Below are 26,660 nucleotides of genomic sequence, written 5' to 3'. Positions count from 1 at the left end.
GCCTTCTAGAGGAGCTTGTCTTCAGTGATGTCTCTGGAGCAAGAGGGATGTCCCAGCTCTGGTGCCTCACCAGGGCATTGGGACTACGTGCCCCAGGCAATGCAGGCTCACGGCTATCTCAGACCTCTGCCTGGCTCTACAGAAGTGACATGTTTCTGACAGCCAAACACTTGGATATTGCTTGAGCTGCCTGTTTTTCCTTCCCTAAAGCCACTGAATCGGCTCAAGAGGCTGCGATCGTGGTGTAAGCAGCATCAGTGGCAGCAACAACATAATTAACAGCTGAAAGTTATCCCGTTTGGGCATGAAAGCTTTGTGAGGCTAATTTATCCACAAAGGGTGCCTCTCTGAGCTTGTGTTATCTGTGTCACAGTTTGACAAAACCTGTGGCAACAACAGCTGAGAATTTGAATTGATGAAGAAACCAAATTTCAGGTGTCTAAAAATTTATCTGAACTAGACAAGTCTCTTTATGTCAAGTCAGTATAATTTAGAGTTGTCCCTTAACGTATGTCTGATGTTTCTGAGCAATATTCCAAAGACCTGTCTCTGTCCAACTGCCTCTCTGCTGCTTCCCAATGTACGTATTTTTTTACTTAAAGGCATGTATGGACTGCGCAGATCACTGAGGATCTGATTGCCTGCAAAACACTCAGCACCCAGGAAGCCAAGGGGAGAAGTACTGCTGAAAATCAAAGCCTTTTGGTTTCGTCTGGGTTGCTCTGAAACATTTGCTTGTAAAACTCTGTGTGTGTCCCTCCTGACTTCAAACGAGATGCACAGGCGAGGCAGGACAGCTTGAGGAGCATGACAGCCCGTACTGCTCAACCATTAAGCTGACAGTAAGAAGCCCAAGGTAGGCATACACAATTTTACAGCCAAATCTTCCCAGGCAAACCCATGTGAACCTGTGCACAGGGAAAAGAAATTTTTAAGGAAATTAGCCTACAGCTTATTTTAAAGGATTTTTATGGACTTGTTTTAAAATTAATTAAGAACAAAGATTCTTTCAAAAACGGAAAAATACATTAGTGGGTAACTGAAGTGCATCATTCCCCTAAGTTCTCTGAGCTGTTTTTTTTTTAATGGGGTCCTCTCTCCCATCCTGTTTTCTTCACTCCTGTATGGTCACAGATGCTGAACAGGGCTGTGCCTAACGAGGGAGCTCCAGGGTTGCCGAGGTGTTGCAGAAAGTGCGTCTCCTTGCTGGGGAGGTGGATGTGACACTCCTGGCGGAGTGGAGCTGAACAAATGTTCCCATCTTCTCCGCTGACAGCACTGTGCCATTGCTGGGTGCTGTGCTGTCGATGGTATGAAACTGAGCTCTTTGAAGACCTCTTGGTAGCACTTCTTGAAGTGTCATTTGTAACTGCTTTCCTGCCTATGAAGTAGTTGCTTTGTGCGGTTCTTGTCTCAAATATTGCATCAAAGTGTTAGAAAGTGCTTTCATTGCTAATAAATACTAACTACAGTGCTATAAAAACTTGTCAAGAAAGCACCATAGGGCATGAATCTCACTGAATAAATTATATGCACCTTTAATACATTCATGTAAACTGTCACTGTTTCTGTGCACTACTAAGCAGCTTACAGATCAATCAACGATAAAATTATTCATACATAACATTAAGATAAGATACTACCGCTGTCTTGATTTTTCTTTTCTTTGGTACTTGAGTTTGACCGTTTGGCTATGCTCCATTTCATGTAGCAATGCTGCATTCTTCTGTTTCTTCCATATTGTGTTTCCTTCACTTCTTAAAAAAAATTGCATATTACTGTGTTTTTTGCTTAAACAGCTGTTACGTGTCTTTCCAGAAGTGGCTTCGCTTCAGTGGTGGGACAAGCACTGCCAAGACTCAGACCTTTGGAGACTCTGAGGTTAAAGGAATTTCTATACTTCATTTTGAGAGAGGTAAGGATTTCATAGCAGTATAATGCTCCTATGAGGATGTCACATTATATGATGTATGACATCATACCAAGGCAAAACACAAAAATGGAGAAAAAAATATGATGGGGACATAAGAGGATGTGAACTACCTGTTTTTTTTTCCCTTCATACAAGTGGATGTGCATGAAGATAAGCTAATTCAGTCTAATATTCACATATTTGTACTAGATTGTTTGGAAAGTGGTCCAGAAAGGGTGGTTGTTTACAGTGGCGTTTCCCAAGCTATTTTGGCCTGCCACCTTCTTCCAGGAGGGTGCAAAATGCAGGCTGATGCCACAGGCCATGTAAGTACCCGCCTGTCTTCAGGTATCAGCAAGCTAATGACCATGTTAGTGACCAACCAGTCAGTGGTCCTCTGCAACGCTGAATCTTCCTGGGATGGAATGAACTCACTGGCAAAACTCTTATTAGCTTCAAGAGAATCAACAACTCACCTGGCAGAGCATCTTTCTGAACTAGAACAAAGTTAATGAACTTGAAAGCAAAGTTAATGATCTTGAAAGCAAATGCATCCGTCTGCACTTGGATCCATAGTAGAGGTAGCATCATCTGCAGGTGGTCCAACTGTCTGTGTGAGTCTCGGAGTGTATTCCCACTGCGTGGATGCATTCAATGTTGTTATTTAAGGAGGCTGCTGCAGGCAGCGATGGCTGCAGCAACAACATCTAACAAATACTGGCTTATACTTGGCATTCCTCCTAGGTAAGAAATGGCACTTTATAGAAGGAGCTAAATGCTCTTTAGTACCATGTGCCTCTTTAGTTACTGAAGTGCTGTGCTGTGTTTGATGGGCCTATGGAATAACACAGATCAAGAGCCTAATTAACATCCTTTCTGTTAAGTCTGCAAGAACATCTCGTCAAAGACTGTTAGTGACAGTGACACTTAGCGAGTGTCAGACAGAATCAAGACGCTTCCTTGGGAGACATGATTGACTTTGAAACTGCCGGCTTAGTCGCTGCCAAGAAAGGTTTAACAAACTGAGATGGTTATTTTGACTTCTGTGAGGGAAAGCAGCATCAGAGAAAAGGAAGAATGCAGGATGGACCACAGCAATGTTCCTCCTTTCCAGCAAAGTATTGTTCAAACAGGAAAAGTAACAGTTTAACTGTATGCTAAGGATTGCTCTGTTGTGCCAAACTCATTTCAAAACCTGTGCCTGTAACGTGTCTGTGTTTTCTGGAATTAAATTTAAAGACAGTCCAGCTGAAGGCTTTGCAGTAGGAGTCCCTGACTGCCGTATGTGAAAGCACGCGAAGCTGAACTGAGCTTCTGCTAGAGCTAACATGTCTTCCTTCCCTGATGAAAGAAAAAGGAAAAGTATCAGTGAGTCTATCTGCTAGTTAGCTCCTCGCTTTATTAATAGGATAAACTTTAATTCCCCAGGAAAAAGAGAAAACTGTTGGAGCTGTCCTCTCAGAAGGCCCCACTTTTGAAAGTATGAGACTGAGGCAATTTCAGCCAGCTCTGCGTCTGACAGTGCCTACGCCATTTCTCCTCCAGGGTCAGAATGCCTCTGTGCTTGAGAGTTAATTTATAAACATTTTACATAGAAAATACTGAAGCTCACTTCGATCCAAGTAGATGACATCCATGGCGGAAGGAGCTTGCCTCTTCATCACCAGATGTTTACATGTTATCAATCCTTCAGAATGATCTTTCAGAAAAAAAAACCCAAACATGCTGAGTCCCACCGTGGATTTATCAGCTACCATTGACATCAGCGATACCAGCAGAGACCCTTTAAGCTTCCAGAAGATGTTATTTCTCCTAACACAAACAAATCGGTCCACCCTCAAACTTCTTTGCTGGTGGTCTGGAGCCCTGCAGCAGCCTCCTGCCTGGGCACAGTCACAGCCTCCCAGCACTGCTCAGGAAAGCTCCGAGCTTTTAATGAAGATCAGCACCTCATAACACCCATCAAATACCCTTCATGTGTGGATCTGTTATGCTGTTCCTGCTCACCTGTTGCCTCTGATCCATAAGAAGTTAAATTCACATAAAATAGCAGATATTACCAGAAAAGTCCACTCTAGCTGTACAGAGATTACAGCCAATCTTTCCTCCTTTTGGCACCTCACAGTACAATTAATTATACTTGATGTGGAGTGGGCTAGTAACATTTTTCTATGCTTCAGTGACTTCTTAGGAACTTCATAGGTTATGGATCTGAAGTAGAGTTTATAGGTTAAAGTCAAATATAAATTTGTAAAATAGAAGGTGGTTAACTTGCTTTGTACTACCTATGTAGACTTTGGGTATAAGATGTCATGGATACGAACACCAAGACAGGAACTTTCAGTAAATTTAGTAAACTGGATGTAATGGGGGAAATTAAAGACAGACATATCTTTAAAGAAGAAACAGAACTTGAAAAACACCTAATAGCAAAAGCTATTAGAAATCATGGAAATGTTCCCTACAGAGGGTGAGGAATCTCCTTTGTCTCTGGAAATTTGAGACTCTGACCTGTGTCAGTCACAGGTTCCCCCAGCCAGGAGTTACTAAAATTGCATGTTAAGATACGACTACTCTTCTGATTACAACACCTGCAAAATACAAAGGCTCATAGTGAAGCCAGTCTTCAGATTATAGAATTGCGGATGCTTTGACATCAGTAGTACAAGAATACATCCAGGTTTATCCCTGCAATGTAAGAAAAAGACTTCAGATATTAAGGAGCTTGTACATCTCAAAGAGGAGGACTGTACTTTGTCATTAGTAAGAGAAAGGCAATGTGTGGGTCCATGAGCTCTTTAAGCAAGAAAAATCACATAATATAATCAGGATTAAATGAAGATGTAAGGTCAAAGGGAGAATCCAGAAAAATTCCCCATTGATGAGGTTGTGATCAATGAAGGCATCATATGCCAGATGTGAATCTCATTGATAAAGATGCAACCATAAAGCACAACATAGCAACAAGAACAAAGATGAATTCCAAAACTGCCTCCTACATGTGGCTACCTGAATTTTAAGAATGCTGTCTTCCATGATGGATAACAGTAATGCTGAAGTAGCCTGTAACAGCCAAAGAATAGAAAGAGTAATGCAGAAGCAAGGACTGGAAATAATCAGCTAATGCAGGAATAGCTTTACTCAGCTGTATGTAATGGTTGATGTGGTATTTGCAAGACATTATGTACTCCCACATCTATGTCAAACCATGACAGCGTACATAAAGAAATATTGTATCTTTACTGGTGGCAAAACCAAAACAAACCCACATCTGTATCAATTCACAGGGCAGGTCATCTATTCAAGATGCAAATGCACACTGAGCAGCAGATGTTAGCAACTGTAATCTTTGCTATGCCAAATACACAAACACCTCAAAATGGCCAATTTACTGCTTTGAAATGTGCAGTTTCAGATGGAAAGATGCTTACAGCTGACTAAGAACTGAAATCACAGGTGGATGAGCACTGCAGCCAGGCTCACAGCAGCCTCAGCAGGTACCTGAAGCACGTAAACCAGGCAGGCTGGCACTAGCAGCCCCCCACCAATGGGAAATACAGGCAACAGTTAAGGATCCAAAAAGTGGCAAAATGGTGAAAGGCAATCAAATCGCAGCAGATATACTGAAAGTCCTTGACACCTTCCTGGAGATACCAAAGAGGTGGCCAAAACGTCTGGAGAATAACAGGGCTCTTCTCTCCCACAGACACGCCAAAAGCCGTAGAAGCAATTTTAACTACAGCACCGGAGAAGCTTTTCCACAGTGCGAGTTTACAGAGAAAGAAGCGGTGCATGTACTGCTTAAATTCTTCTACAGCAATTGGAAAGGAAGAGGGTTATTGAAAAATGAAAAAGAAAAAAGAAGTTAACCTAAAATTAAAATGCACTTAAACAATTAGCCCTGAGTTTGAGAGATGTCTGCTGCCACAGGGAATAACAGAATATAACAATAATTGCTTAGATTTATGTAGCCTTTCTAGCCCTAAGCCATGTGGAGCTCTTCACAAATGCTGATATACATTGCCTAAAAACACTTTGACTGATAAAACATATTAATCTCTGGAGAGGAGGGAAACAGCCCAACACATTCATCATAGCTGTGCAAAGGTCTTGGTTGGGAGCTACGCAGTTGAAACAGAAGGGAAGTAGGTGGATAGTGAACTGCTATCCATAATAGAATTTATTCAGGTACCAAAATTAGTTTTAAATCCTGTTTGGGTCCTCTGGAATGAATGGATAAGAGTCCCAAAGGACTTGGAATCAGATTCAGTATGGCGGTATGTATTATGAGGGATGCATGTATTCACCTAAATGTAATCATTTAGGTTGCATTCAATTATTTAAGTGATAGATTTTCCATAGGTCTGGGCTTTGCCATGTGACAGGAGGCGATGTCCAGCAGCCCAGCCGTGGGGAGCACAGTGCCATGGCCAGCAGTGCTCCTCGCTGGTCAACAAGTCCCAGCTCCCAATACAATAGGCCATGGACTCCTAATTACGGCTGGAAGGCAAATAATTTACGCACATCATTGTCCATCTCATCGCACCATTCCCAGCACCAGCTATTCTGCCCATTCATTCCCAACACAGGACACATTGCTGTTGAAAAGCTCAGCTAAATATCATTACATGGGAGAGAATTCGTTTTTCAGCAGAAGCTTTCCGCTTTAGGTGTATAAACCTGAATGAATATCTAGCATCATATCATTGATTCCGGAAGCAGAGCTGGGATTAAATTAGGCAGTCCAATAATAGTTCTTTGTATCGGTAAGGACTCAAGTGAAATCAGATTAGAGCTTTACCCAACAGATAATGTCCTGCTTTTTTATCAAGGCCTCCAAACCAATTAAAATTACCATTCAAATCACTTTGTGCAGAACAGGACCTGCTTGCTTTTACTGTCAGGAGACCAAGAAGGATGAAAAAGTAAATGTGTGGAAATCTAGCCCGTCTTTACTGAGTGAGTCCCATCACGCAGATGACTTTCCTATTTTTGTTGTGCATTCCCTTGCTGTTTCCTTGTGCTATCTTTTGCAGGAGAGAGGAAAGAAAACTTTGAGAAAAGCTGCAGATGCTGGACAGGAGGGAAGCAGACGGGCGAACGGCTGGGGGTGCCGAGGCTTTGCAGCGAGGGAGGCGTTTCTGGAGCCCTTGGGGAGCCGTCAGAGCTCGCCAGGGCTCCCTGCGGAAATCGTGTTCCTGTTCCAGGCCAGCAAAGGCAAAATGCTGGGGACACGCTGTTCATCATGCAAACTGGCTGCGCAAAGCAGAGAGAAATAAGAAACAGTCATGCATGTCACAGACCAGAGAGGTTTAATTGGAAAAGACAACAATTAACGTAAGTTACTTAAAGTTTTCATTTGAATAAGAGAGACAGTGAAGTGAAACCCAACAATAACTGCACTGAGAAGAAATGTTGACCTGTGACAGGACTAGCCATCCCTGTGACTTCTTCCCCTCTTCTGCTTTTCCTACTGGCACCCACCCTTCCTTCCCACACCGTCCTCCGACAGCACTGGCGGGGCTACTGCCAGCTGGATCGCCGCAAACTTCTGTAGAGCAGACTGCTTTCTGTTTCTCATAAACAATAAACAGGTTAAGAGAGGCTTTGCGGAGAGTAACGGGGCTGAGCCAGGGGTTTGGTTACGCAGGTTTTGTTGGTGATATATACAAAGACAGAGTGGGACGCAGGATGGTGTGGGAGGCAGGCGGCTCCTGGAACTACTGGGCTGAGCCCAGCTTCCCCAGATGGCCCACAGAGTACAAAATCCCCGCTGTTTCCTGCAGAAAGGGCTCTCCCAGAAACCTCCAAATTATATGGGTCATACTGCAAATGGGGAAGGTACCGAACCAGGGGTGAGGCATTCCCTAGGGAGACATAAACCAGGGCAATGAACAGCAAATCCCAGATGAGAAGGAAAGTCTTAACTGGGATCCTGCCCCACCAGTGCCTTCGTTACCCAAAGCACAAGTCATGCAATTAAAAATAGACAAAAATAAGTTGATATTTCAGTCACTTCCAAGCTCAAGGTGCCTTTCAGTGCCTTGGTTTCCCTATCAGAAACAAACTGCTGCAGAAGAGAAGTTCTGATCTTGAATCTTGTATTAGCCAAATAACAAAAAGGAGTTTATCACAGCCCTTATCTCTTTCTCCAATACGCAGACATATTGAAAGAGATTATCTTACTAAAATTGAAAGAAACTGTGGTATTTTAAAACCCTAATCCCTTCTTTCCTCTGTAGGAAACAAGATAAATATCTTCATTTCACTCGGTACAATTACAAGAAGCTTTTCTCTTACCAAAAGTTCTCGGTTTCCTCTGGTGTGGCGTTTCTTGAGCTGTGTACGAGGCTTCAGCAGTGTCCCGAATACGGGCAAGACAAGTGGATTTTGAGAAGGAAGGTACCAGCCTCCCCCAACACAGGGTGCAGCACAGACGCCAGCACCAGCTTACACGAGGGCAGGAGGCCCTGCAGGAGCTGGTCTGCACTGGGAGAGCCAGTTTGCCTGGCTGGCAGGTGGGATCGGTGTGCCGTGAGCGAGGAGCAGGGATGGGGCGATGCGCACATGCGCTGCCCGCACAGCCTAGCAGGATGTTCAGCGTCCCAAGGAGCTGGTGCGATGCCGAGCAGGGAAAAAGATCCACAGTCACCTTACACCCTTTCCCTAGACTTCAATGTTTTTGCAGAAGAATTTTAAAGTGTCAAAAGAAGAAAAAAATCTTAAACCTGTTTAACTTTTAATTTAGCACAGATCCCTAGGAAAGAAAAAGCAGAGAAAGGGTGGGAGAAGGAACCTTACCCCAGACTTCACAGATGGCAGCTGAGAAAAAAGAAACTAGTGTCTCGACATCCTACCCTGGGGACAACCCAATCTCAATAAAAAGTCTATTGCATTTACAAATACAAAGAAAGCCTTCAGCAATAACTTTAGATAACACCTACAATAAAAAATAAGTCCGCCCCCAGGCAAGCTGGCGGTACACCACAAGCTGTAATGCTGGGACTTGCTTCAGGAAGCACAGGCATCCTTCGCCTTCCCAAAACCATGACGGGGCAGAGCAGGGGCTGTATCTTAGACACCAAGCACAGTTTCGGAGAAGCTCCCCACTACTGTTTCTCCCACCCCCACACAGCTTTTCTGGCTTCAATTACTGGTGCAATTCCTGCTCTTTATTTTCCAGATTGTGCTGGAGCCTCCCTTCCTCATTTGCACCTCTTGGCCTTTGGGATTCTTTTTTCTGATGTCTGGAGTTTAAATTACTTTGGACGTGGCTGGTACCCGCGACAGCGGTGCTGCCTGCCCGGGGTGGGGTGTGCAGTGGGACCCCAAAGGCAACGCTGTGCCAAACAGCCTGGCAGCTCCCGCTTGCTTCCCCTCGGGGTGATGTTACAGTACAACAGAAAAAGCCTGGTGATGCCTCTGTGTCACGGCTAAATAAAAGAGGACAAAACCGCCGTTGGCACCCGCTCCCATTGACGCACAGCTGCAAGTGCGGGCACATTTTTCACTAGCTGCAGCAACCAGCCGGGCTGTAACACCGGCTTTGGCCCTCCACCCTTCCTCCTCAGTTTTCCTTTTTAACCTTTGCACTTTTACAGAGAGAAGAAAGCTGTTGGAGGAGAGCTGAGATGACCGCATGGTCAGGGACTTGGCGATGGGAGCATCAGTGGAAGTGGGAAGGGCGGGCACCTCTGCGTAGAAGTCAGGACACACAGAAACACACACATCTTTCTTCAGATGAGGGAAAGGGGAAAGGAAAGACAAGACAGTTGTGCAGATGATGATGGTCCATCTTTTAGTTTGTAGGTTGTTTGACGCTGCACAGAGGAACACACAGCCGAGCCTGTTGCCATGTGTGCAACTCTATTTTTATGGTGGTAACTTCTGCTGCTGCAGAACATCTGAACTCCCAGACCCGAGGGCTTCTCTGCTCTTGCATCCTGCATAGCAGGTTGTATAATCTCACTCTGCACTTCCTGACTCAGCCCGTATCTCCTGTTTGAGCTCTCATGTACCTCCTGATATTTATAGCTCTCCGTGCCATGCTCATGATCCTTCACAACTCTCAGTCACAGTATTTGTCAATGTTATACTAGAAGGCTGTTACTGTGGAGAAGACTGATGCCAAGTTGTAAAATCATGCCAAGGAAGTTGGAACATAAGTTTGATTGTAAATATTGGCAAAGCTTCATAAAAAATTACAAGAAAGTTCCTCCAAGAAATGACAAAACTCTTTTTTTAGTTGCTATTGAGTCTAATGATCTCCTATATTTTTATAGAATACCTTTTTGGGTGTGAAGCTAATGGAATTTAAGTGAAAACCAAACTCTCTCTTGACTAAGATTAATAACATCAGCAAAAAGGAAGACCTAATAAGTGCTATACTCTAATTCCCCAGTTTGACCCTTTTCCCTGCTACAAGATTGTCCCCCTGTATTATTTTTAACTACTTTGTCCAGTCTAGCTTTAAGCAGCAGGATGAAATGAGACGTCTGCACATACTGTACATACCATCACACACCCACTCTGAAGAAGAAACTGGGAAAACAGAGCAAAGGCACAAAATAAATGTATTTAGAGAAGTAACGGAGGTTACATCAAGGCCACTGAGAGCCCTTATGCTGAACCAAACGCAAACCAACACGCTTGTGTTCCCTCTGCCAATACCTCAGGGACAGAGGTGGAAGCTGTTTTCTCCTTTCTTGCACTCATCACCCTGCACCCGGCTGCAGTAAAACACTCTGGCTGCTTAGAAAGGCACATAGTGGTGAGAGCTGACGGGCTCAGGCCATGGTGCATCCCGCCAGGTCAGTGCCCCGCAGTGTCCCCCTGCTCCCCAGCTGCCACCACCTGTCCCTCGCTTGTCCTAGGCACGGCCGTCGGTGGTGCGGGCTGCCTTTCCCCTCTGAAATTGTGCAGCACTCAGCGAAACGGTGAATCTGCTCCCGGCTGGGTGCCCTCAGCACTAGTACAATGAAGCAAAGGATTGAAAGCCAAAGGGCTGAGGCCATCCCCGTTCTGGAGATCAGGTCACTCAACCAACAGAGACCCTTGTCACCCTCCGGTATGTCCTGAACAAATCAGGCTGTGGGTCTTCCCTGAACTCACTTCTGTGTTCAACACCTGTTCTCGAACTAAAGAGGTCATTACAAAGAAAGCCAATCTGAAATATTACATTTCTCGTGGCAGAAAGCTGCGTATGATAATCAGTTGTCGTGGCTTAAGATTTTCACTTTTAAAAATTAACAGTGTGTCTAATGCAAGTTTTGGCATTTCAACCTTCCAGGTCTTTCCCTTGCTACACATCTGTGCATTAGACTTCTGTACCCCACACAGACACTGGTCTCTACCTTTTTTAGTAGCAAAATAAATAGTTCATGTGCCAGGACTATTTTGCTATGGCCTCTTTGACACCTTTAATCACATTTCATTTTCTCCAGCCTCACTCCGGAGCGTGGTATCCCACTGCCAGCCCTGCCTGCGCTGGGTACGTGGGCAGCGTTGGCTCCGTGCCCGCGGGAACGGCCACCTTCCCCTGCAGGAACAGTGGCAAGTGGGAGCTGATGTTCAGCATCGAAGTCTGTTTCACGCTGACTGTTTTTTAGATGAGCCTGTGGTCCGAGACCGTGTTCAGCGAGCCAACAGGCACAGCCATAAAGACCATGTTTCTGTAACTCTGTGGAAACATTTTCCTTGTGCTTGGTTAACTAAGAAATTCAGAGCGCAGAGTAGCTGTGCTGCTCCTTCCTCATTACTGTTAGTCCTCTAATCTTGTGCTATCTGCGTATGTTATCAACAGTTATTTGTTTTTCTCCAGAGTGGAGATTGAAAGTAAACAGCTTATGGCCAAGACCTGTTCCTTAAGAATCTTGACTAGAAATACATCTGCTAGAAGCCAGTAATTTTATAACTATTTACAAATTATGGAGGTGATCTAGTTAGTACATGCCATGCTGACGTAGGCAGCAAGTCAAATGTGTCACACTTCTTGTAAATTGCAACTTCATAAAATAAAATTAGTTTAGAGAACCGAGATCTACTTTTCATAATCTCACATTTACCCGTGGTACAGATGTTACTCTGTCTTTTCAGATATTTTTAAAACAGTTTGAACATCATCATTAAGGACCGTGTCCTTCCTTCCTATTTATCTTTGGGTGCGATTTTGTGCTAAACCGGAATGCTGGGAATGCGATAGAGGCAACCTCAAGATATCAAGCTGCTGATCCACAGGGTTATGATCTGCAAAATCCCGCTTGCCCGCCGGCAGGTGACACCACCCAGAGGGGACCAGGGAGGTAGGAAGCACAGGAACCCAGCCCGTGAGGTCTTTTGGGAAATGGGGACAATTTCTGTTTCTCTTGATGTTCCCTGATGGATGCAAAATCAGCAGGAAGGGGGAGAAATGTGCACTTTACATAGGCAGTGTGGTCACATATTGATAAGTCCAGAAGATCAGCTCTATTTCTCCTTTCCACAGGGGTCAGAATTAAGGCAAAGTCCTGAGGAGTTTCCTGATATCGCAATCACACCATATAATGAGATGATTTTTTGTAAGCCCATCAAGCTTCCGCTTGTTAAAAATTAGACGTTTCACTCCACTAGTCTTACTAAGAGGTTGTTTCAAACCATCACTGCCATGATGGATGGAAACTTTCATTCAGTTCCATGCTTAAATTTATTCCTGGCCACTTTATATCCACTTGTTCTTGTGACAGCATTACTCCTTGGTTTAAACAACTTCTCCCTTCCCAGTCTTTACCCCCGACTGTATTTACAGACAGCGATCCGATCCCCTCTCAGCCTCCACTTTGCCAGGTAAAACAAGCTGTGCTCAGGCTGCGGTACAGAGCCGCGCGGTGCCATTCCTGCCGACACGGGGAACTGATTCTTGAACCGGAACTGTCAGAGTGGAAAACACATCTTGAGCAACCTCTGGTCATGCTGCCCAGAGGGCTCAGCCCTGGGGCTGTGCCAAAATGAAGGAAATACTCTGTCACCTCTGAAGTCACCATTTTTAAATGCTTTGGTTGATATAATATTTCACGCCTTGGGATGGAGAGCTCTCATGAGGTTTCCCTCCTTGGCATGGCTCTGTACTGGGTGGAAAGGGCAGCCTCCGGAGAGACCCATTGAGATCCACTCGATACCCTCCCAGCAGTGCTCGTGCTGTACGAGGTACGCTTTTGCCCACATCTAACGCTGCGCTTGCAGACTCGTAACGGGGAAAGAGTACAAGACTGGAGAAAAGGGCTGTGGACTGCACCAAGGATGTCAGCACGGCTTATCCAGGCACCTGCAGCTGATGAAAAACGACACTACTCCAAATGAAGTGAAGTCCACCCAGATTCATGTCTATTAAATAAAAAAGTTCATTAGCTTCTCCTGTGCCTTTTGCTAAGGACTGGCGGGTCCCTAAGGACAGAGTGAGCCCTCCCAGCGCAGAAGAGGACGTTCCTCCAGCTCCTCCAGCCAGTACAGAGCGATGTGGTAACGCACCTGCAGGGTACAGTCAGCTGAAGGCAGCTGCCCACAGGCCAGCTAATCAGAGTAATTTAATCACAGGAGCATGATGGTTTGCATGCAAACATACTGTTTGCATCTACTCACTAAGATGAAGCAAAATAAATCCCTACCATGGAGGACAAAACCCAAAATCCCAGCCCAAACATATGCAAAGATATTAGCTGCACCTAGCAGGGTTTCATTTGTGTCTCTCAAGAGGGAGTTTCCGTTAAACTCCTGTCAAAAAGAGAAGAAAAGCAAAATTTGCAGGGGCTGGAGATGTCAGGGGGATGTCATCATTTGTTGTGTTTCTCAATCTTTTGCTCAGAAACTTCCTAAAAAGAGCTTAGTGGGAATGTGCTTTATCATCACATTCACAAAGGGCTGAAGTTCTTGCCTATTGGACCCATTAATAAAGCGACTGCTGGGAAAATTACAACACACGTCCTAAAGCTTAGCAGCCTGTAATTGCTCCAAGTCTCACAAGCACAGCAAAATAGTCATTGCTTACATTGTGCCTCCAAAATGACCTATGGAAATCCAGTGTGAAACAGCAAGCAATGAGGCAATGAAGGAAAGAGCATCCCAAGTCCAAATGCTCCGTCTTGGGGCTAATGACCTTGTAGTGAAGAAGATGATAACATATGTCAAAGCCCTGACCCATCTTGCAGGATCATTAAAATTCCCAGGCAGTTTCTACCCATCAGAAATTTTAACTCTAATGGCTTGATTTTGCTCTAAATAACTGTTCAGCTTTGGGCAGTAGTACTCTGCCACTGCAATTCTTTTCCAAATGATACTTTAGCAATAAGAAAAGATCACAGAACGTCTACAGAAAAATCTGTTCAGTTTGTGTAAAAGGGAAAAAAAAACTTTTAGAAAGGATATTCATGTTGTAGTTAGTGCTAAAATAAATAAATAAATAACAATCAAAGACCTGCATCCTTTTTGTTTAAAAACTGAGTCACAGTGAAGATTCACTTCCACATCAATTTCAAATTTGGACAAACTGACCTGAAACAGCATTTGTTATTGATGTTGTTTGTTCTCTAGCTGGGTCTGTTGTGAGTTTTGTGCACCCAGGTGCCTACCTGCTGCTTGCCTATTTCTCCTTAAGAGCAAAAGCAAAAACAAACCTTTCAGAAACTCGGGAAGAACCAATAAATATTGGATTTTGCCCTTTCAACTAATTTGGTGGAACCCTGGGGCAGTCTAGCAGAGAGACAGAGGAATGCAAACAGATGGCTTTAAGGAAAGGGCAGCCAGGAGACCTTGAGTTTGAACCCAAACCTTAATCTTCAACCTCTGCACCAGCTGAAGATCAGAGTCTTTTACCAGTTTGTCCAAGCAAAGTCGTGCAGGTACTGAAATAGCTCATTTTCCTTTCATTTGTTTGTTTTTTTTTTAAGCAGCACTGAAGCCCTTCCTTGCCCAGCCCAGCCGGTTGCTGCTGCAGCCTGGGCCTGATTTCCAGGTTCTTGCTGCAGCCCTCGCGCACCACACGTACTCGTTCCAACATCACAAACCAAGCAGGGTGTAACACTCCCCGACAACACAGCCTGGAAACATCTCCTTTCCAGAAATAATTTCCCTCTGATTTATACAATTAGTCATTTCTATGAATCCGTGCATGTGGACGAGAGAGAAAGAAAACAGAGAGGAGACAAATACTTAGCATCACGTAGCAGCAGCAGACCTGCACTCAGATTCCTCTCTGCTGCTTCTGAAATGGTTTTTAGGGACTTCAGCAGGGAGGGCTGCAACATCATTCTGGCCATGCCTGACCTGTTCCCCTGTGCTCGCTGCCGCGGTCCCTCTGTTCTCCAAAACGCCTCTGCCAAGTGTCTGCGGGCACCGCTCTGTCCCACGGCAAAACGCAACAACGAAGGCGCGTGTCCTCCCCGTCCGAGCTCGAGGCACTGTCGCCGACCAAGCGCCTGTGCTGGGAGAGCTTTTGGCCAAACGCCAAGGGACGGCTCTGCCCCGGAGACCTGGAGAAGAGGCATGCGACCAGAGGACAGGGAGGCTGTGCTGGCCAGGCTGTCGGCTGGAGGCTCAGATGGGCTGGGCTGGGCTGGGCCACCTCACTGCTGGTGCCAGCCCACGGCTGCCGGTGCTGCGGAGGAGCGGCAGGACCTGCCAGGATTTTCCAACTCCCGGCAGCAAGTGTGTGATTCTGCCTCGGGAAGCTCTGCAGTCTCTGTGGCTGTCTTAATGCCTAAGGAAGGATAAGAGATAAGAGGAACAGGAGGAGGCAGAACAGGAGGAGATTTTTAACTTGTAAACCCAGATCCTTGAGAGAGACCTGCCAGGTTCATCAGAAAGCAGCTTTGAGTAACTAACCTCCGTGTTTTCTGAGTCAAGCCACAGCTGCCACCCACAAAATCCCACCACCGCAGGCGGGACGGGACTGCCGCTCCATCCGTGCCCATGAATGCAAGGGAAACGACCCACGCCAGGCACTGGACTCACTGAGTGACTCAGCCCATACCCACGCCTGGGTGCACAGGGGAAGCAGAGCACACTCTGACCCATCTAGTGAAGCCACATCTGAGCCCAGGAGCTCAGAAATAGCCGGAGGATTTGTAACGCCACAGCCACCAAATGTGCCCATTCCTCTGAAGGCGACTCTGCAGGAGAAGGGGACAGTGTGTGGTGGCACAGGGACACCTGCCCAGCCAGGATCTGACCTCTGAGGAGGTGACTGAGCACTGATGGAGTTAATGATCTTGTGAAATCAAAGCTGTCGAAAAAGCATGGTCATTCAAAATCATCTTTGAAAAGACGCAAATTGGTTTGCTTCCACAGCAACAGGAATCTGGGCACTGGGCACCCAGGCTGTTGTTGCTCAGGCAAGGAGGGTCCTCCACATCGGGATGCTGGGGAGATCCCAGGAGCAAGGGGAAACGGGGCTCTGAGCTGGCAGCCTTGCAAAGCCAGGAGGGTTTCAGGATGGCTGCTCGTCTTTATGAGAAAAGCTACTTCATAAACAGAGGGGGAAAGCCTCTTTAACTTATTCACGGTTTTAAAATGGCATAAAGTAACGCCATGCCATCAGCCCATCCATCTCACCCGTACATAGCGGCCTATAGCCCAAAGGCTCCTCTGATCCTGGCCAGGAAAAGGCGAGGAGAAAGGAAGAGCTCTTACCTTTGTCTTTATGGACTGGAAGTGGGAACACAAAGCTAAACCCAGGAGAAAATTCACCCTCAAGCCCCAACCCTCCTGCCAATCCCACATGTCAAACCAACAGGAGGGTCTGGCTGGGCCGAGCAGGGGCAGTGGGTGCACAGGGCACCCGTGGAGCTCCCCTCGCTGTGCAGACCCCTCCGGAGCCACGACAGGTCTCCCCTCAAATTACTGCAGACACTTCACAGTATCCACAGGCCAGGAGGGCTTCCAGATCGACACGGGCAGCTCTGCGTTGAGTGTGTAAGAGATTGAGCCGTGGGGCAGGACCACCCCTGTGCGTCACCAGTGGGGCATCGTTGATGGGCACACGTCGCTTCTTCCTTCGCTCCACAGCAGCTCTGACCTTCTCTTCCCTACAACCAGGGTGGATTTATTTTTATTCCAACAGATCTGTAAGCCGTGGAGTTGCTGAACTTCTAAAAAACAGAGACTCGAGTTGCTGCGTTGACTGTTCCAACAGCAGCAAGGAGGCACCGGGGCTCGTGGCCGTTCAGCAGCTTTACTGGCACAATTACTCACGTTCCCTACAGGGAAGTCCCTGCAAGACTCCCCAGCAGCTCTGGCCTCGAGCGCCAGCTGCATGCAATGATTTACTGCACACTTCTCCCGGCGTTTTGGGCACCTTCAGAGTGCTGACAGGAGTGTGGGCTGGTTGGTTTATTCATTTAATTTTGTATTTATGGAGACAATGAACTTCCAGCCTCTGAGGTGCTTCTTTTTTTCACTTTGTTTCTCTTGGCTCTTCTAAAAGGAAAATCAGGATGGTTTTACTGTGGAGAAACAAAACTGGCATCACCTGTCTGAGAAAACGGGTAAATAAACCACTCTCTACAGCCTTCTCTTAAGAGACTAATACATTGTACTGTGCTGAACAATGCACTTTGGAGAGGAAATGGGGAACATGCCAAAGTCACCTCCTTGGCCCAAACGTTCCAGAGTTTGTCTACTCTGATGATTGCTCAAATATATTTTACCCAAAGTCATCTTCTTCACTGTGGCAAAATTTCAGAACTTGTTTCATCCAAGAATTCAAGCAATGCTGATCTGAGTTCCCATCCACTTGTGCAGTATGAGAGTTTAATGATTCATGAAGGCATGTTCGTTGTTTTGTGTTGAATAAATATCTAAGCGTGACAAAAGATTTGCAAGCAATATGTCTGAAGGGCAAGATGGCATTTTTCAGATGATAATGGCACTTTGCTTTCAGTCTCATAGTGCACAGAACTCCTGAACACATGCTACAGCCATCCAGAAACCCGTTATCTATTGCAGTTAATTATTGTACTAATTTTTGCCACACGTTAGTTGAGAGCTCATTGTAAAGTCTCCTATCCACTCATCATTCAGAATGATTCCCAAATCCTTTCAATGAATGATATTCCAAACCATAGGTTATTAGAACTATGAACTGCAAATATTTATAAGGAATTACACAATTTGTGCTGCAGCTAGAGAAACAAACCTTTGTATATGACACGTGAGTTGCAATCTCAGCCATTGAAAAATGAATAGGGCATGAATTCTGGAAAAAAGGAATAGGGTGTGAATTCTGGATTGTAGCCACACCTGCAGATTTCAATTCACCATTTGCATGTGTCCTGCCTGAGTTTTGCAGTTGATGGTACACATCAGAATTGAAATAGGTGAATAGCCAGGGGTGAAAAAAAGGGGTTCTGGCAATTACTACACTTGCAGAGAGCAAACATGGAAAACAGGCAAATGAAAATTTTATTTCAAAGCTGAATGTTTAATTCTAATACTCTTTCTCATCGTACACGCAGATCCAGCTCTAACCAAATCCCATCTCCTGGCTGCTCGTGACATCTCCAAAACATGTTTTGCGCCAAGTCTTACCCCACCCAAGCAATGGGTGTCTCTCACACCACCTGATGGAGAGTTCAAGAACGAAATGTGTGACAGGAAATCCTTTCCCCATCTTCTGGTTCATAATTTAGGGATGAAGTGGAGTGGTTGACAGGGGATTAACAAAGCTGAGGTCACCCTCATATCACGGTGGAGCCATTGTGCAGCCTGCTGCCTAGCCCCATTGTCACTGTGGTTGCATCCGGCCCCAGGTGTGCTGTAAAAAGCCTCTCCCTGCCTGGTTCATCCAGAGCACCACAATCTTCATAGATCACTCGAAAAATATTTTTTTTAAAAAAAGAAAGAATGAGAACTGTCTCCCAAGAAGTGTTTCAGTCTGTGAGTGGTGAGGGCCTCTACTCACTGCCGTGTTTTATTGCACTCTGCTCCTCCTCCTTTTTTTCCCCCATTCCTAATATAACTGAAAAATCCCCAAATGGGAACGTCAGAACCTATTGACACTAAAGTTATCAGAAGAGAAAAAGAAGAAATGCCTTTCCTCCCTGGAAGGCACTCTCACAGGTCAGACGCATCCGGAGCAAGAGCCTGAATTTTAATAGTGACAAACATATTCTTGCATTTGCAACTGCACCAGTGAGATGATTGTGAACAAGGACAGAACGACTGGGACAGGTAGAGCTGAAGGAAAGTTCAGATCTTCTCAAGACTGGAAGTGGAGAGAAGTTAGAAACCCCAGACCTACCGTCAACCACTCCTGACTCCCTTTGAGGCTAAATGACTCATGTCAGCTCAATACAGAATTGCAAATCTCGGTGGTTTTGGGGTGAGGAAGTCTGCCCTAGATTGAGCATGAGGTCTGAACAGCAGCTGTAAAATCCCACTTGCACAACTTCCCTATTTGCAGAAGCTCTTGGTAGGGAAGAAACAACTTTGAGGTTGGAAAAGAAGTGTGTGAGCCAGGTCCAGCCTCTACACAGCTTCTCAGTTGGGTTGGTATGAAGTCAACCCATACAGGAAGGTTTCAGTATTTCAGCTGCTGGGCACAAACCCCTTGCATTTCCAAGCTAGTAAGGAAACGAACGTAACATCTTAAGGGAATCTGCCTCACTGCATTTCTCTTCCATGTGTGCTGGGTCCAATCTTTTCTGCATTTAAAAGAGAAGCACTGAAGAAATAAAAATTCCTCAAGTGAAATTAACTATCCAAAGACTACAATTAGTTGGGTTTGCTTTAATCCCCCCACCTCTATCATCATCATCAGTGCATAATCTGCACTAGGGAAAGAAGTCATGCTTTTCTTGTCAGTTACAAAGCTAAGGAAAACAGAAAATAATTGCTCTCTGAAGTGCTGATGTGCAGAGTGGATCCCTCCGGCATGCAGAGGAAGGAAGAGATGCAGCAGTGGGAAGCAAGTGCCTTCTGCAGAGCTGGAGACATATGGAAAGGCAGGAGATAACCTGACTTGGGCGTGAAGTATGTTGAAGAGGTGACATACTCTTATCCATAAACGTACCCATAAAAGCTAAAAGTGGGCAAGATGCCCCGTGCAGGTTTGGTTCTTACAGGGCCTTTTGCAACCATTGCCACACCTAGATTGACAGAACTGTTATTCATTTCCACGGATAACTTCTATGTGGGAGCAGAGTGGTATAAGTGGGAGGGAGAAGCTGGAAATGAGGAAAGCCTATCTCAGCTCCATGGTGGGATCCACCATTTCCTGCAGCCCACCAGAGCCTCTCCAGCTGGCCAAGGCGGCTGAGACCACAGCCACCCCAGCTTTGGAGAAGAGGTGACTCTTCCCATCTGCTTTGGCCACCACAGGCACATCAATATGTTTAAAAAGAGTCTCAAAATGAGGAGTTTGCTAGCTCAGGGACACTCAGCAGAGAATGAAGGAAACCACCATTAGCTCAGCCCTCCTGGAGGTGTGCAGAGCCTCCTCGGCTGCTCGCTTGGGAGCCATCTCCACTGCCCAGAGCGCCCAGGGCACCGCTGGCCTGAGCCTGCCGGTCCCAGTCCTGCAGGGCATGGGCAGGGCGATCAGGTGTCACAGAGAGATGGCAGTGTGAAAGCAGCGAGATAGCTCGGAGACATGTAGAGTCACCAGCATTGCCACCTGCAACACTTGGAGGCCAAACGTCCACACAGACTGAAACAATTCACCTTCTGGGTTGAGGTGCTCCCTGCCCTTGACGTCTCCAGCCCACTCCTACGAGAAGCTCCGTCACCTCTCTGCATTGTATACTTAACAAACACCATCTTGTTGCTGTGCTCACTACCCAAAACAGACACCACTCTCTCTTTTTCTGTGTTTAGGCCACCGGGCTGGCCCCTGCACCCACCGAGAGCCGTCGTGAGGGCACAGAGCCACTCCAGCTAACCAGGGACGGGAGCCAGCCTTCCCTCCCGGCGCACGGATGCATTTCCAGCGCTCGCCCCTGCAGCTCCCAGCCAGAGGTACGGGTTCGCTGTGGGATGGACAGCTGCATCCAACACGGGCTGCTCTCTCAGTCCTCCTAACCACAGCACAGGAGCATCTGGCTTGTCCCTGGGAGCGTGGCTCCAACCAAAATACAGGCTGAGCATGGCACAGTGCCACACATTCATCACAGACAGAGGGCTCTGGGACCATGGCCCCCGAACAGCTTTTAATCAGCAGAAGATAAATGAACCCCAGGTGTGGGGTTCAAATTCACTGAGACCCCAAGCTGCCAACCAGCAGAACCATGTCCCCCAGCCCGTGCGAGGCACGCGCAGCTCCCCGGGCTGCTGCAGCCTGACGCAGGGACGGGCTGTGACTGGGTCACAGTGAAAGGCAGACACCCCGGTGTTTTCTGAGCTGCTGACACAAAACGGCAAGCACCTCTCCTCCCAGACAGCCACCAAAGTGCCCCCACAGGGTTAGGGTGTTTGGGGAAGTTCATCCTTTGCCTTTAGCTCAGAAGATGCAGCAGTGGCTGGTGGGCCTACAAAGGCAGAACCTGAGAAGGGCCGACAGGGGTTGTCATGATCCCTTTACTAGAGAGGATGGAGTAGGCAGCCTGCCCCAAGGTGCTCCCTGTGGGGTCAAGTTGTTCCACTCAGACCAAGCATCAGGGCTTGCCAAAACGCATGCACAACTTCTGCATCCTCGCAACTCTTTCCTGGACACACCTCTGGAGAAACTGAGCATGCCAACACGTGTCTGTTATGTACAAACCCAGGCCTGAGCACCCTAGGGACTCCTGGGTGCTTCTCTTGCCCCCTCCCTTTTAAACATTTAATCAATCGGCTATTTCAAATGCAAAGCAAACCAAATCCTTTACGAAAACTCTAGAGAAGGACTCTTTCTAGTGACTCCAAGCATTTTGCAGCATTCGAGAAACACTCACCTTAGTACATGAGTCGATCCGTTTATTGTGGTGGTGGAACAGGGGACTGTCTGCCCCAAGATGGAAGGCCTTCGGTATCGCTCATCACCACAGCACAGGATGATGAGGAAGGCACGTCTGAAAGACTTGTTCAGGAAGGCGTAGAGGAAAGGGTTCAACCCTGAATTGATGTAGCCCAGCCAGAGGAAAGCCGTCCACAGCTTCCCCGGCACTGTGTAGTTTATGAAAGGGTCCACTATGTTCGTGATAAAGAAGGGGGCCCAGCACAGGCAGAAGCACCCCATGATGATGCACAGAGTCTTGGCAGCTTTGGTCTCGGTCTTCATGCGATGTGTGCTGTGCTGGTCCGGGTGGTGCTGCCGGCCGTCGGCGGGGGCCCCCGCGCGCTGCAGCACCCGGATCTGGCGGGCGTGCTCCCGGGCTGTGACGTAGATGCGGTAGTAGGCCAGCACCATCAGGAGGAATGGGATGTAGAAGGCCACCACGGAGCAGGTAATGGCGTATGGCTTGTTGACCATGAATATGCAGTAGGTAGAGTTGGAAGCCTTGTTGAACTGCCTCTGCTGAATCTGGGGCAGGGAGGAGGAAGAACAAGGAGAAAGAAGAAGGAACAAAGTTCAACACTTCTCCTCCGATACCAGCAGTCTGTCTGCCAGGACACCTCACCACTACTTTCTGATTCTCTCTCCCATCCGTGGTACCTGCCTTACCCACTGCTGCCTGTTCCGCCTGTGGTCACATCATGGGCTCTCCAGCCCTGCTGGTCCCCAGGTCTGCTGGACCAGCCCACTTTGCAGCTCTGGCACCCCAGAGCAGCATGCCTCAACCTGGCCAGTGAAAATCAGCTTAACTCCCCAGTTCAGACACAGCGAAGGGGAGTAACTTCTCTTTATGCCATGCCTTTTAGCAGTGCTCACTGCTCTGTTCATCAGTGTTCACACCAAGATGCACAAGTTTCACCCAGCCGAGTCCCACAGGGGTATTAGGGAAGGACCAGATGGAGAGGGAAGGGATTGGGCTGTGGCAGCTGGGGGGCAGCTCCAGGCTGACACTGAGCTTCCCAGGCACAGGGGCCGTGGGCAGAACCCCGGGCAGGAGAAGTCTGCAGGTTGAGTCCGTAGGCTGAGATCTGGTCAACGACTCATGACAGAAACAGAGGCAGCAGATGAAGAAAGGCATTTTGCATGTGAGTTTGGGAATCAGGGGGTGTAACTAGGACAGACGGGATTTCTCTGAGGCTATTCTTGCTACTCACTGCAGGTCCATCAGGCCCGTCATTTCTGCTGTTTATTCCAACAAGAGAATAACCTCGTGTCCTATTTAAAACTATAATATCAAAATCATTTAATTGGGCATATAAGGAAGTTAGCTCCAAAGTAAACTACGAGCATTTTGAGTAGGTGGTGTTTGAACCCTGCACCTCCCAGATGCAGCTGCTGAAACCTGCATGGTGAACACAGCAAGTCACAAGGAAGGGCAGGGCTTGCACTGGTGTTTGAGAAAAGCTGGTGCAGACAGCTGGGTGTCAAGTCTTTTCTGAAAAGGTGGGGTCAAGAAATCAGTGGAAGAACTCAGATACCTGACATGGTTTGTTAAATAAACAAAATGAACCTCTCTTTTCTCCCAGCTGCATGTTCTAAAGGTGCTTGTCCAGAAGCAATTTTGGCTTTATCGCCTTGTCTAGAGACTTGGCAGCTTGCTCCTGTTATTCTCCATAAGTCAAAAAGTATTCCTAGCTCCTTGACTGAGACTTGGCATAGAAGATGCCACATCTCTTTAAACCAGCTCTTCTAAATAAGATGTTCCCACAGTTTGCCATTTTTAAGTCCTGCATCTCTACACTGGAAGGAGAGCAGATCTGCAGCTCTTAACTCCCTGGCCTGCAAGTGAAGGCAGACTGCGGTGGGGAAAATTGACTCCTGCTGAAACAACTTGCACAGGGGAACTTCACCTTCTCCCTCATTCCAAGGCTCACACCAAGACAGGGGATATTGATGGTCCAAAGCACCATCTCTTCTGGGGAAGTCTGGGTTTCCTGGCTCTCCAAACATCGCTGGCATGGCAAGGAGGGACCCTCGGGCTGAGCGGCGGTGGCCAGCACATCTCTGAGAGCTGCAGAGGCCAAGGGGAACCAAGGTGCCAGTCAGGAGCCAACTGGGGCTTGGTGCGTCTTCAAAGGACTACTCACTGAACTGATTAGTAGACACAGATAAAATCCTCTCCCAGAGCCACCACTGCCTTTGTGACAGTCCTGCCATGACAGAGTCATTTCAAATCCCCTTAAAGACATCCTCCAGAAAATCAGCAGCCCCTCTGTATCGGGAACAAGAATTTTCTCCTTCAGCCTCTCTTGCCTTCTTTACTCTGAATATTGCTTTTTAAAGAAGAACATACAGCACCAAAGATATTCGCTACCAGTTTGGTGTACCTCCTCAGCTACTCACCAGATCAATGATGCCAATGCTGTTCCAGCCTTGCATGATAGGGAGGAAAGAAATAAATGTCGGGATTACCCAGCAGCCTCCAAGCATTACAGCAATGCGCAATGGAGTCATCTTGTTCCTGTAAACCAGAGGCTGGCAGCAGATAGCATAGTACCTGCGAGGAGAAAAGCAAGAGAATGACCATCATCAAAGGAGACTTTCAAGTTTTCTAAAAATAAAACTGTAAAGCATTTTCTCCAGATGGTTTCTCCTGCCTTTCAAAATAGAGAAAAAAATGACTCTATAGCCTATTTCCACTGACTGCCTCTCAGGCGAGGAGCTCAGGATATTTTCACAGCATGAGTAAAGAAGGTTTCATAGTGCCTTGCAGGGGAAAGCCAGTATTTTTCTGTTTTCCAGCTGGGGAAAATGAGGCACAGATTAATGCTGTGGTTTGTCTGAGGTCTTAGAGCAAGAGAGTGACTTCATATTCAGCCCTCCTCTCCCTCTGCACTTAGGCACAAAGCTGTCTGCACCCTCCTTACCGCAGTGAATGAGCACACCTTCCTTCCGTTTAGCCATAACTGAGTAAATGTTGGGGTTTTCCTAACCACGATGGACATTTATTTTGACAAGACTGCAAAAGCTGTTATTGCAAATTAACAAAGTGTTTCAAAGCTGTGAAAATGTCAGTAAAATGAAGCATGTTTTTCCATAACCAAACTCCCTTTCTACCTCCCAGGAATCAGCCTCTTGTCTGGCTGGGCTTTAACCTTCTGCCACAAGGACATGACAAAGGTTTACATGGGGCTCATAGTTTTTTCAGGGTCAAGGGGACGTGCCCTGAACTATCCTTTCTTCTCCTGATCCATCCAACACATTCATAGTACAACAAGTCCCTGTTCTTCAAATAACAACTAGCTATGAATCAAAAATGTCTTCTCAAAGAGACAAGAAGTCAATCTTCTGTTTGTTTGGTCCCTGTGCTACCCACCTGCTAGCAGATTTCTACATCGGGAAGGTGTATCAAACCTAAAACTGGAAATCTCATTGCTCTGAAATTCATATATGCCCATAAGCATAGCAGACCAGCAACCGTATCATCCTATTGCTGATTTTTGGTGGTCCTGACCTGACAGTCTGTCTCAGGTTCCCAATTAAATATTTTTGATCTTTAGATTTTTGGATTTTGGCACACTTTGTAGAAACAGGCCAGTACTGATGTCCTCACAGCTGCGACTCCCAGGAACTGAGGTCCAGAGACACAAGAGGTGCCCATAAATTCTCAGGTCTTCAAATAACTAAATATATTGTTCAGCTATGTGCCTGATGAATACAGTTTCTTAGTGAATGAATAACGATCATCTGGCAGATGTAGTTTCCCGATTTGGTAAGAACAGAAATTACGCAATATGGTGCCCCATAGGATACGAGCACTGCCTTGAAGAAGTGGCCACAGTTTCAATAACTATTTATAAAGGGAACAAATGAGCCTCAACATCAAGGTTTAAGGTACAGGTAGAGAGACCCTCACTGCTGAATGCTTATAAAAGTTGATTTTATGAGGTCAGCAGAATCATGAATTAAAGACATTAAATTAGCAAACACACACTAAAGCTGGATCACTAACCTGAGGAGACGCCTGTCAAAATTTCTAAGTGCCAGCAGCACATGAAAACAAGACATATGTGAATCACATATACACACAGTTTATGTGGGAGGGGAGGGAGATGACCTTGAGGTGCACTATTTATTTCAAGATTTGAGTGGCAACCAAAAGTTCTATGCTAAACAGGCATAAAAATCTAAAAATTTCCCAAATTCTTTAAGACTTTTTTTTTCAGTCATGTGGAGTCAACTGAATTGCTTTATTTTGATAAAAATCAGGTGATATATTCCACACAAAGGGCTGAAATAATATCAAAGTGTCAAAAGAAAACATTTTTTGAAAGTCTCTTTGAAGCAAGATTCAAAATGTCACAGGGGAAAAATGTTGAAACAAGCATTCACCTATTTCAATTTGATCATTTCTACATTCTCTTCTGGTTTCATGCGCGCATGAAAATCAGCCTGTTCCTCTGAAAAGTTTCACTTTCAAAGAAATGGTATATTTGACAGTAACTGTTCTTTTAGAGCACTGGGTGAAATGTTCCTCTTGTGGAGCTCATGCTAACAGCCACGGCAGTCAGGGGTCTGATTCCTGTCCCCCCTAACATGTCCCTCACATCCCTCCCACGAGGCAGAAACTGAAGTTGAATAGTTTACAGGAACAGGATTTACTTAGTTTTGGAGCTTGCCTTCGTTGGATCACGAGTGGAACAGGATTGGGTACCCAGCCTCGAAGGCACACAACACTCAACCGGGTAAGGCCCTGAGTGACCTGATTAAAGGAAGATACATTTAAATTTGAGTTTGGCCCTGTTTTGAGAG

The 26,660-nt window shown here is 46.3% G+C and overlaps 1 protein-coding gene across 1 annotated transcript in view; it reads right to left on the bottom strand.

Moving 5' to 3' along the window:
• Positions 1-26,660, bottom strand: part of HTR4 (5-hydroxytryptamine receptor 4) — a 102,308-nt gene that overhangs the window by 31,169 nt on the left and 44,479 nt on the right. Inside the window, exons 4-5 of the mRNA XM_009989204.2 lie at positions 24,252-24,405; positions 21,808-22,376 (exon numbers count right to left, since the gene is read on the bottom strand). Coding sequence (XP_009987506.2) covers positions 21,808-22,376; positions 24,252-24,405 — 723 coding nt within the window. The remainder of the gene's footprint in view (positions 1-21,807; positions 22,377-24,251; positions 24,406-26,660) is intronic.

This window comes from Tauraco erythrolophus, chromosome 16, assembly GCF_009769465.1.
Source record: "Tauraco erythrolophus isolate bTauEry1 chromosome 16, bTauEry1.pri, whole genome shotgun sequence".
In the NCBI taxonomy this organism is placed as follows: Eukaryota; Metazoa; Chordata; class Aves; order Musophagiformes; family Musophagidae; genus Tauraco; species Tauraco erythrolophus.
Note: the sequence above shows the minus strand (reverse complement) of the source record. Positions and strands in the feature narration are given on the sequence as shown.